The 12,830-nt window shown below is 36.4% G+C and overlaps 1 protein-coding gene across 4 annotated transcripts in view; it reads left to right on the top strand.

Annotated features, from left to right (window-relative positions):
• The window catches only part of SPRED1 (sprouty related EVH1 domain containing 1), a 128,117-nt gene that overhangs the window by 82,357 nt on the left and 32,930 nt on the right, over positions 1–12,830 (top strand). For all 4 annotated transcript variants that reach the window (XM_064292217.1, XM_010598325.3, XM_064292215.1 and 1 more), the window contains exons 3-4: positions 1,933–2,101; positions 5,089–5,138. In XM_064292217.1, the coding sequence (XP_064148287.1) occupies positions 1,933–2,101; positions 5,089–5,138 (219 nt within the window). The remainder of the gene's footprint in view (positions 1–1,932; positions 2,102–5,088; positions 5,139–12,830) is intronic.

Below are 12,830 nucleotides of genomic sequence, written 5' to 3'. Positions count from 1 at the left end.
ATAATTAAGATACATAGTTTTAGTTTTTGATTAATTGAATTAATTGTTAAAAGTATACTGCGAACGTCATGAAAAGTAAAGAAAGGCTGAGGAACTGTTCCAGATTGAGAAGGACTAAAGAGATGGTGTCATAAGGTGCTGTTGAGTTAATTTCAACTCAGAGTGACCCCGTGTGACAGAGTAGAACTGCCCCATGTGGTTTTCTAGGCTGTAACCTTTAACATGGAGCAGGTTGCCAGACCTTTCTCCTGTGGAGCGACTGGGTGGGTTTGAACTTCCAGCCCTTCGCTTGGCAGCTTAACCATTGCAGCACCAAAACCAAACCAAACCAAACCTGTTGGCCATCAAGTTAATTCCGACTCATAGCGGCCCTATAGGACAGAGTAGTACTGTCCTACAGGGTTTCCCAGCCTGTAAATCTTTGCAGAAGGAGACTGCCACGTCTTTTCTCCCACAGAGTGGCTGGTCAGTTGGAATCACCAACATTTCAGTTAGCGCTCAAGTGCTTTTACCACTGTTGCTACCGGGGCTCCTTTGTTGCACACCAAAGCTCCTTAAAAGAGATATTATAACTAAATACAATGTACAGTCCTAGATTGGATCCTGTACTGAAAGTTGTTTTTTTGTTTTGTTTTGTTTTTAATGCTGTAAAGTACATTATTAGGGCAGGGGACAAATCTGGAATATGGACCATAGATTAGATAAAAGCATTGTACCAATTTTAAAGCCCCTATACCTGGTCACTGTACTATGATTACATTAGAGGTGAGCATTGCTCTTAAGAAATACATACTTAAGGGCCAATAGGGCATAATGTATGTTCCTTTCAAATGGTTCATAATAAATAAAATGTTCACACACATACAGAGAAAGAGAATGTTAAAAATAAATGTGGCAAATCTGGGTAAAGGACAAACAGGAATTTTTTATATTACTATTGCAACTTTTTTATAAGTTTGAAATTATTTCTAAATAAAAACCAGAAAAATGAAACAAAAGTATATTTTCCCACACATTATGCGCTACTCTTTACATGAATGCTTATTCTGTTAAAGCTATGAGATATTTAATACCGCTGTTCCGGTTTTAAAGATGAGGACACTAAAGCTTTAAAAGGTCAAGTAACCCACTTAGGTTCACACACTGAGAATATTGCAAAGGCATTTGATCTGCTAGAATCATTAAATCCATAGGTCTTCAAAAAAGTTTAGGAAAGTGACTTTAAAAAGTTAAATTTTCACCATGCCATGCTCTTGTACATTCCCAAAAGTAATTCCTGGTATACCTTTGGGAAATTTAGTAGACAGTGAGGAAGTGTCTGTATGTGTGTATTTTTCACATTGGAGTACAGTCATGCACCTCATAAAGTCTGTTGTCCCATAAGGTTATAATAGAGTTTAGAAATCCCAATCAGAGAATGGGACGTAGCGGACATAACACTTAAGAAACACTTCCACACCACACTTTGTTTTCATGAGCATCGCTAAGTAGTGTGTGAGTTCATTATTACAAACCATTGTATATATTTAACTCAAATTTTTAATATAATTGGCTCTATGGCAGTCTGTTCTTAAGTACAAGTTGTCCATAAGTTGGATGATTGTAACTCAAGACTACCTGTATATAATATGTTCTCACAACATCCAAATCACATAATGCCCTATCTCACAGAACGTATCATGGATGTTAAGCAGCATATGACTATGATAAACATACTGTAATCCAACTTGCACAACCTTTTTGATCCCACCTTAATTTCTATATGTAGTCCTTGTGAAGTAGATTAACTGGCAAGACTTCTTTATTAAGGTAATGGGGGAGATACTCCATTATTAAAATAATAATAATAATAATAGCTCCTATCTCACTTCAGTTTATATCTATGTTACATTTGCTATATGTATGGTAATTTTTGACATTTGACTTTGACAGGTGGTTTTGGAATGTATGCTTAAAAAGGACCTCATTTATAATAAGGTCACTCCAACATTTCACCACTGGAAGATCGATGACAAAAAGTTTGGCCTTACCTTTCAAAGTCCGGCTGATGCTAGAGCTTTTGATAGAGGGATTCGAAGAGCGATAGAAGATATTTCTCAAGGTAGGTTTTCTTGACTCTTTCTTAATTTGTTCATCAGTTGTGTAGAGTAGAGGCCATCTTTCTCAAAGTTGACCCAAAGTAGTTCTTAAATTTTAAGGAAGCCAGCTTTTTTGATACACAACCAGGCTTTGAAAGCTCACTATAGGTAAAGATAAAATAGTAGACTTCTTAGGCTGTTTCGTAATTGTCAAATTACAGTCTATACTAGTTGCATGTATTATTTTGAAGAGCCCGTCAAGAGCAGCTTCAGATAATGAAAGTGTTTTAAAATAAGAGTCTGAAGAAATGAGTCAGCCTTTTCGATATATGATTATCAAAGAAGTGAAGGAAGGAAAGAGGAGCAGTGAGATAGAGCTGTCAGAATCCCAGTGAGATATCTGTGTATGTGTGTGTCTTTGTGTTACATCAGTCACATCCTAATTGGTATTGATAAAGAGAGAATTTGTAATACCCAAATATATGTAGACTCAAGTTATTCAATGCAAAACCCTTCTTAATCTCTTTACCTGATTTCATTATCTAGGATTGGCAGAGGTCACAACTCCATTTTATCTATCCCTTTGTGTATTTTACCAGTCTGTTAAGATTATTAGTTGTAAAGCATGCAGGTTTTAAATGGAGGAAGCATGTATTTTCACACAAGACTGGCCTCTGCTTATTTATTATTAAACAGGAATAAATCACATTAAAACACATTCCTTCCCAAGAAAGGAAGAAATAACTGAGACTTGATTTGTTTTTCTAATTAAGGAAAATCATCTCTTAATGGAAATGACCATCTGTATAAAGTAACTGAATCAAAATGTGTTAGACTGTAATTTGTATATTTTGAAGATGGCGTTTTAATACAAAAATTTGGTGAAATGAGCTAATTATGAGAGCAGCCATAGGCAAGAACATGGAAGTGCTTAGTACAAATGTTTTGATAGTGCATGAAACTCTGATTAAATAACTTATTTAGCTACTTTAAAAGATAGGAATTTGATACATAAATATTTTTTGATTTCTAATTCAGAGAGCATTACCATCAAATGATAGCAGTCATTTTGTTTATTATAAGAATCTAAAAATTCTCCCTAGATCAGTTATTTTTCAACTGTGGCTGCATGTTAGACTCACCCGGAGAGCTTTTGACGAATAGAAGAACTGGTTCCCATCCCATCCGAGTGAATCCAGCTATCTGGGGAATGGAGTTGGGTCATCTCTTGCTTTTTAAAAGTTTCCCAAACTGTTCAAATGCAGTAAGAAATCACTGCCTTAGCCAGATGATGGTAATTTGCATTGAAAAACAAAAAAAGGGTTATGGATCCTAGGATTCTCTACTACTGGTTTTCAAACCTGGCTCCAAGTTATGATCACCTGGGAAACGTAAAGATTTAAAAAAAAAAAAAAAAAGGCATCAAGCCCTGGGCCTCACACAGAGATTTTAACATTTTTGGTTCAGGGTGACGCTCCGGTACTCGCATGTTTTCTGCAGGTTCTCCAGTTGATTCTAATCTTTAGCTAAGGTTGGAGAACCAGTGCTTTAAAGTGAAAATCATTATCCGTGGGTATGGAAATTTATATGATTTAATTAAAATTTTGAATTACACTTAAGCACACACTCATGTCCCCATAAGAGTATGTTTTTTCAGATAGATTGGGTTTAATGTTTTAAAAGGTGATTTATAAGAGGGAGCTGACAAATTCCTAGCCAGGTAGAACAGACTACAATGCTCGATGAGCCTGTCTTCTTATTTAAGAAAGAATTGTTATTAGCTGCTAAGTAGATTTTCAACAATCCATTAAATTTCTCTTATTTAGCCTCCTGTGCAAATAGGAATAAACTTACGTTACCCTTTCCGAAGGGCAAACTTCTCCTTATCTCATGATTATGCTATGTTGTCTGTGTCTGGTGGGGTAGCATAAACTCAAAATACTTAGCTAGGACAAATCTCTCTTATAATTTATCAGATCGAAAGGCACTCTTGTGTACCAGGAAAACCTATAGAGAGACATTGATGCGCAAAGGTCAGTAGCAGTAATTGCCACTGACTATCAACAGTCAATTAAGACTCATTCATTTTCTTTCTGTATTGAAGCAACTGAAACCTAAATACTGAGCAATTCAGGAAATTGAATAACTGATTTGTAGGTATTTCCTGGAGTACCCGGGTGGTATAAATGGTTAACGCACTCTGCTGCTAACCAGTGCCAACCAAAAGGCTGGAGATTTGAGTCTGCCCAGAGGCACCTCAAAAGAAAGGCCTAGCAGTCTGCTTCCAAAAAATGAGCCATCGAAAACCATATGGAGCACAGTTCTACCCTTGGCACACAGGGAAATAGCCAGGGTAACAAGCGCCCAGGGCAGTCCCTAAGTTGCGCCCCCACACCCCCACCCGAGTGCCCAGGGGCAGTCTCTAACTTGCACCTCCCTCCCCGTTTCAAGATGAATAGATGTTCATAGTGGTAACAGTCAGCAGAAACACCTTCCTGCTTCTTGTCAGGTTACCTCGGTCAGGCACATTTCATATCTGTGGCAGCTTGGAATGTCATTTTGCACTTCATCTGGTGCCCCGCTGGACTTGTGCCTGAGGGCAGGTACCCTTTGCTGGCCTCCCCCTCGATAAGCCTCTGCAGGCACACATGGGGTCACTGTGAGTCAGAGTTGACACAATGGCAACTGATTTTTTTTAACTGAGGCATCTCCTAAACATCAGGGGAGTATGGTACATAGCAATTTGAAAGAAATTTAGGAGAAATTTGGGCCAGGGCTTACTAGGGATAGTACATTTCCAGAGAAACATCTCTTTAATAAGTAAGTGAGGACTTCCGTATTGGAGAGGAAAACTCACTTTATTCTGTAATTTCCTTAGTGGCAAGTGCAAGTGGCCAACATCTGACAGATTGCCAGCAGCCCAGTGTTATGATACATAATCAATTAGTCATTAATACTGAAGTATAAAATGAAAATTCTATACTTAATTACCTTTTACCTGTTTTGTTAGGATGCCCAGCATCAAAAAATGAAGCTGAAGAACCAGAAGATGACTTACAAGTAAGTAGTTGGTCTTGAAAAAAGAATTTAACATAATAAGCATAAAGAATGTGGGAGAAATCATTATCCTTAATAAATAACTCATATAAATTATTAAGAAAATTTCTAAGACAACCCCTCCCCCAAAAAAGACAAGGTACTTGTATTAAAAAATTAACAGAAACGGAATTATAAATTGTTAGTAAGCATATGGACAAACTTGTTCTATCTCACTAATCATCAGCTGGTAGTATAAATTAAAGCAGGGTAACATTTTTCAGTTACCAGAGGTTTAAAAAAATGATACACCACATGCTGTGTCTGAGATGGACAGATGGATCCCTTCTTGGGGAACGTGTAGGTGGTGCATTTTTTCTAGAAAGCAGTTTGGCAATATGTACTAAAAAGCCTTAAAAATTGAAACATTCATGCCTGTTGATCCAGTGATTCAGTTTTTAGTAATCTATACTAAAGAAATTGAAACGCATAAAATTATAGACACAGAATGTATGTTTGTATACACACACACATAAATTGTGTATGAATTTGCTTACAATGTATTGAGCAATAAAAACAGACAAAAATTGTGTTACATTATTCTCACTACTTAGCTAAAATGTTAAGTATTTTTATTGGTTATGTTTGAATTTTGGGATTTCGAGTTGTTTTGACTTCCTTTTTAATACTTTTAATACAATTTGTATACGCAATTTGTGTTAATAGTCTAATATTCATATTAACTTTAAAAAGTTGTGATCTAAAGAAATAGCAAGATGTTTTTATGTACATAGTTGCTTATTTTTTATAATCAGAAAATCTAAATATGTTCATTTTTTAAAATATGAAAGATACATCAAAGTTTAAAGAAAAAACTAACATGAGACCATCCATTATAACCACCGTTAATATTTTAGGTATTTTTTAAGTTTAGTTTTTAATTTTTTTTATGAACTTAGCCTAATTATGAATCCTCTTGTGTATTTAAGAGTTCTGGTGTTTGTGTGTGAATATGTTTATTTCATTGATAGTTAATTATTATTTTTTTTAAATGCAGTGAATTGCAAATAATTAGGCATAAGAAATGCGTTATGACATGGAGAAAATCGATATTGTCTTTTATTTTTTTTCCAAGGTTCCATTTTGTTCTGGTGTCAATCTAAATATGAGGCTGGGAATAGGGGAAACATTTTCTGAGTTGCTCTCTGCAGTGAATATGAATTTTGTTAAAATTCAATTTAAAAAATAGCTTTTTCACATAGTAACACTATGCCTCTTACCTAATGGCTCTTTATTTTCATACTCTTCTGATTTGGTTTCACCTGGTTTATATATAACATGTTGTAAAGAAGCTCCTAGAGGACACAATAGTTTGCAAGACTTTGTGCTTATAGCATTTAGTAAAACACATTGTTTGTTTTTGTGGTCATGTTCACTGCTAATACCATGTATGTCACAGCTTTGGAATAGCATAAAGAAAGGGAAGGATATGAATGAGGAATAATAATTTTATGACAGATGGGGGCAAAAATAGTAGAAAGTAAGGAGAAGCAGAGGCTAGTAAAAAGGGTTACTGTATAATAAAAGCTAGAGCATAGAGCAGTTTTTCTGTTGGTGGTAATGTATCTCCAGTGCTCTCAGCCCAGCAGATCATACACATACCCCAGCACACCTAAAGAAGCGATTTATATTTTCCTTTCGTTGCTTAGTTTTTATTTTCACAATAGAATAGGTAAAATGCAGTGTCACTAGAGAGTACTAATAGGCTTCCATTTAAGTGTAATTGCAATATAAGAGCAATTTTTATATAAAGTTAACCCTTGGTTTTTACATGCCGTGGTATTTCTAAAATAAGTTCACACAGTTTTTAATATTCTTTCTTTCAATGGAGTCTACTTTGCATCCCCTTGAATGTGCACTATACTTAGCTGTTTCTTAACAAGGAGAATGTAGTGGAAATGACAAACTGGCTTCCAAGGGTAGGTCGTAAAAGACACTGCAGCTTTTGTGTGGCTCTCTTTCTTGAATCACTTATTCTAGGGGTTGCCAGCAGCCATGTTCTTGAGGGCACTTGAACAACCCTGTGGGGAGGTCCATGTGATTGGGAACTGACGATAGCCACCCTAGTCTGAACTGTCTTGGAACCAGATCCTCCAGCCCCAAGAAAACCTTCAGATAATTGTAGATAAGGCTGGTATCTTGACTGCAATCTTATGAGGGATCTTGAGCCAAAACCACCTAGCTAAATCCCAAATTTCTGCCCCACTGAAACTATTAAATAATGAATGTTTTTTGAAGCTACTAAATTTTGTGGCATAAGTCATCCCATTGCCTTCTTGCCTGCATGGTTTCTGCCGAGTAGTCTGAGCTTTATTCTTATTGACTCTCCTTTGTAGGTGACTTTTCGTTAATCCCTAGCCTCTCTTAAGATTCTCTATCTTTGGTTTCGGCAAGTTTGATTGTAATATGTCTTGGTGACTTTCTTTTGGGATCTACCTTATGCGAGGTTCCATGAGCATCTTGGGTAGATATCTTCTCATCTTTCACGGTATCAGGGAAGTTTTCTGCCAACAAATCTTCAAGAATTCTCTCTGTATTTTCTGTTATCCTTCCTCTTCTGGTACTCGAGTCACTGTTAGGTTATTTCTTCTGATAGTGTCCCACATGATTCTTAGGGTTTCTTCATTTTTTTTTTTTATTCTTTTATCTGATTTTTCAAATATATTGGTGCCAAGTATTTTATCTTCAATCTCACTAATTCTGCCTTCCATTTCCTCCATTCTGCTTCTCTGACTTTCTGTCGAGTTGTCTAATTCTGTAATTTTATTGTTAACATTCTGAATTTCTGATTGCTGTCTCTCTGTGGGTTCTTGAAGCCTATTAAGTTTTTCATTATGTTCTTGAATAACCTTTTTAATTTCCTCAACTGCTTTATCTGCATGTTCCTTGGCTTGTTCTGCATTTTGCCTGAACTCCTTCCTGATCTCTTGAAGAGTTCTGCATATTAATCTTTTATATTCTGCATCTGGTAATTCCAGGAAGACACGTTCATCTGGAATAGTCCTTGATTCTTTTTTTTGAGAGCTTGTTGAAGCGATCACAGTCTGCTTCTTTATGTGATTTGATTCTGAATGTGTCTCCAAGCCGTCTATAAGTAATTGTATTAATTTCTTTTATGTTTGCTTAATGTATCCTAGCTTCTTGCTTTGTTTTGTTTTGATATGCCCATATAGGCTGCTTGAATGAGCTAGCTTGATTATTTTCATCTTTGAAGCTTTATTGTCCTGTCACCAGATGGCTAGAGCTGTTACCAAGTATATGAGCCTAGGGGTCCTTGTACTTTTCTTGTATGGATTCAGCTCAGGTGTCCAGGTAGTTGGTCATCAAGTGTGTGGTACAGGCTCGGTCCTACAGTCTTAGAGGGGCAGGGGTGATTGGTGTAGGTACAGGTATCTGGTCGCAGCAGGGCATCTCACTCTGAACAAGGCGGGGGACTAACAATCATCAGCCAAGCGTCTGTGAGGAAAGCGCGTCCTTGTTCCCTAGAGCACACAGTTGGGTGGATCCTGCAGCTGGACCATGGGTAGCCAGTGCTTTTGGTTGTGAGAATGGGGAGGTACCACTTCTCCTTGGACCCCTGTCGTGGGTGGCTAGGTGATGTGGGTGGAGCCACCAGTCCTTAGGCTCCTGATGTGGTTAGGTTTAATAGGCAAACATCAAAAACGGTGTCAAACATCAAAAATGCACCTCTCCACTGCACAGCTGAAATGGTTCAAGTCAGATCTCAAGCACATACACACCGTTGCATCTGCTAACAAGGGCCTGACCTCCTGAGATGGGCCCATAGGTCCATGCAGGAGTGAAAGGTATTCAAAGTCTGTGGACTCTTTGTGCCTAGACAGAAGCCGCTTACTGTCCTGAGCTCCCCAGCCTAGTGGAGCTGGCAGATTGTTTTTTCTCCTCATTGTTCATTTATTCCTTCTCCAAGACCAGGAGAATGGCTCAGGGCATGCAGCAGGACCCATCTCAGGCCCAGGGAAATCAACAGCCACTAAAACTGGCTTGGGGGCTGGGAGCATGGTAAAATAAACCCAAGTACTCAGTGTTTGCCCAGAGTGCTGTTCTTTGGTTCCGGAGGTGTGAGTAGACTTAGTGGCTCACTGTCTCTCCCTGAGGAAACCGTGTCCCAAATGCTGCCGCCAGCTCTGCTGCAGTCACTCCAGGGGTTTGTGCCTGAGGGGCACCAGTTCCTGCTGAGGCAGGGCTAGCAACTCCTCACAGCTTCTGAACCGTCTCTCCCTCCCTCTCCTGCTCAGTCTGATTTCCTAACTTTGCGTTTGATGTTCAGAGCTCGTACATATAATCATTTCACTTATTTTGGGGGGTCTTTGTTGTAAGAGGGATCTCCAGAAGCATCTGACTACTCTGCCATCTCGGCCCTGCCTCCTAAATTTTGTGGTAATTTGTTATGTGGAAATAAATAATCCACCAGCAGACAGGGAAGTTTAACTTTTCCTTAAGATGATTGGAGTGGTAGCTAATATTTATAGTAGCGCACTCATTTAATCCTCTTCTCTGTTCCATTCCCAACTTTCTTGGATGATATCTAAAAAAAAATCAACCAAACCCAGTGCCTTCGAGTTAATTCCGACTCATAACAACCCTATAGGGCAGAGTAGAACTGCCCCATAGAGTTTCCAATGAGCGCCTGGTGGATTCGAACTGCTGACCCTTTGGTTGGCAGCCATAGCACTTAAACACTATGCCACCAGGATGATATCTAGCTTCTCTTATTAGAAGAATGTGTTATATCTTGGTTTTATAGCCCCCTTATAACTAAAAGTGTGTTCAAATAGAGGAACTCGTAGTTCTTACTAGTTTAAAAATATTCTAAAACCTGGTTATTTAATACATTAACCTTAGTTAAAAGAAAGGGGGAAACACTGAGGTACTAGCAAATATGTGAGAGTTTTTCTGAAAATCCTGTTTGAAAAAATTTTAAAAGAATGACATTGCAACATTATAATTGCCAAAGAAAATTTTTCAATTTACCTTAGCCCCTTGCTATCGAGTCAGTTCCAACTCATAGCAACCCTACCTTACCGTTTATTTCATGATATGCCAGGGTTTTAGAGCTTCATCCTTATTTTGGCGTACATTAGAAGTTATAAAGTATTCTAATTTATTTAACCACTTTAATAGGAATAAAGTACATTACATTATATTTCATAATTCCCCTTATAGGCTTTACACAACGTTTTGAGATTATTTTGAATATAGGTTGAATGTGAGTTAAGGTAGTGGTTATAGTGCATTTGTTTCAATGGTCATCATTTGCAAGACAGCTAAAAGGATTTTTTAAAATAACCCATTTTTTTTTTTTTTTAAACTCAGAAGAAGTAATGATCTTGTTTTATTTAGATCATAAACATCTTGAAGCCAGTGAATATCAGTGCACGTGCTCCTCCATTTTGAATATTCGTTAATTCATTCAACAAATATTTGAATACCTATTCTGTGCCAATAAGTATGGTTATTTGCTGGTAGATGACTTTCTGTTTTCAGCAGTTAAATGCTTTTATCAGTGATCATAAATAGAGGTTTACCTTTCTGTTCCATTATCTGTCTTTGCAGTGTTTGATAACAAATTATAGTTTCAATTTAAAATCACATCTTGCTTCCCTTTGTTCCCTGATATACCTAGTGCAGTGCTGGTCACATATATACATAGTTGGTACTCAAGAAAGATTTTTTTGAATAAAACTAAAAGATTGGAATTTTTTAAAACCTAACCAGTAATAAAACATGAATATTCTTTTGTTTTCTTTCTTCAACTATTTTAATGAGCCAGTTAAGGGTGTTTTGGTTTTTAATGCTAGTCTATGCTAGCTTATACTTGTTCTAAGATAATTTTTATAGTGTTTGCTGGTTACATTTCCAGTTCTCATTGTTCATGTATTTTGGATTGATACAAAACCCACAAAGCTCATCTCTTAATAGGCTTGGGGTTGTAAGAGGAAAAGATCTTACATGTCAAACTTCTGGGCAAAGAAGACAGCTGATTGATCTGAGAAAACTTGTCATATTTTTTCCTTCGGCCATCAAGAAGTAATTGATTTACTCTTTTTCAGAATTAGTGTCATTTCTGAGCATAAATTATTAAAAGGACTGTGATTTACTTTATTGTCTAAAGTGATTTTTGCTTTGAGCAGGTAGGATACAAATTGTTCATGTATTGATTTGCAAAGGCAGAAACATTTAATAACGCCCTATATCTGAAAACTAAGTGAATGGATAGGCTTTAGTTAGCTAGCAAAAAAAAAATATGATACTATGACCTGTCACCATCTTACAGTAAGTACTATCCTATGTTTAAGTTCCGAAAACTGTGGTATATTTTAGGTTGAGTTCTATTTATTGTCTAATAAGGGAGCAATATAAAATCTGTATAAGCTTTATATATGTTTTGCTTATTTTTTAAACTTTTTCTTGACTCTTAGACTAGTATATCTTCAAGTAGAATATTTGGACATTTAGGAAGTTATAAAAAAGAAATTGAGAATCATTCCTCCCCTACTCAGAGATACCTGCTGTTAATATTCTGGCAGCGTTTGCCTGGGTTTCTCTTTGTTTTCTGCATGTTACATACAAACACATCTTTTTAAAGATACCATCAGAATCATAACATTTTAAATGCAGCCAGTTTAAAAAACTTTTCATTTTGATTCTGGGTTTTTGTCTAAAGTGGGGGTGGTGGTGGTAGTGGTTAGACTTTAAGTAATATAAACCATAAAATTTAAACCTGCACAGGCCTACTTCAGAGTCTTTGTTGTAGCCGTTATTATGTCATGTGGCTGTACTAAAATTTAACTATTCACATATTGTTGAACATTTCATTCATTTCCCACAGCCCTGTCACATAAATTTTTGCTTGCATCTCGAGTGTATCCTTAGGAAAAAATTATGGAGAAAGATTTACCAGTTAAAGGGCTGAATAAAATTTATTGTTAGCAGGAGCTATGTAACTACTGCTTATTAACTCAAAAATAGATCTATACACAATAAAGAGGCATTCTTTGGAAACAATTCTGTATATAAACCAAAATTTCTTTTTACTAAAAAAGTAGTCTAGTTTTTCTGCAGATTAAGCCGGGGTGGAAAACTTGTGTTCCTTTTCTGTTTTTGTCAAAAATTGTATCTTTTTACATTTCTCATGTTCTTTTCCGTATTACTTCATCACTGATTACTGTGTTTAGGTTGCTTAAACAAAATACTGTATGCTATTAATGTTTTTAGACAAAGCGCACAGAGACAAATCCAAAATTAAAAAACTGTAGGGTTAGTAATCAAAGAAATGTAATGTACAGAATGAGAAATAATTGTGGCCAAGTCTAAGAGTGAATTACAACTGGAAGCACTACACCAAGATGTTAATAGTGATTTTGTTGGGCTTGTAGAATTATGGGTAATATTTTCTCTTTTCCTATGGTTTTTGTTTGTGTAATTTGAGTGTGTCGCTTAAATAGCAAGAGTATTTGCTTTGTTATCATTTTTTAACATAGGCAATGATAAGATGTAAGATGTCTTCACTAAAGAAATTTTTTAAATTCTTCATTTAATAACCAATAATATAATTATCAATAACTTCCCTTGTTGGACATGACTGAGCAGCACGTTTTCAAACCTGTTATTTGTGATAATGCAACTATAAGAATG

Source organism: Loxodonta africana, chromosome 10 (genome assembly GCF_030014295.1).
Source record: "Loxodonta africana isolate mLoxAfr1 chromosome 10, mLoxAfr1.hap2, whole genome shotgun sequence".
In the NCBI taxonomy this organism is placed as follows: Eukaryota; Metazoa; Chordata; class Mammalia; order Proboscidea; family Elephantidae; genus Loxodonta; species Loxodonta africana.
Note: the sequence above shows the minus strand (reverse complement) of the source record. Positions and strands in the feature narration are given on the sequence as shown.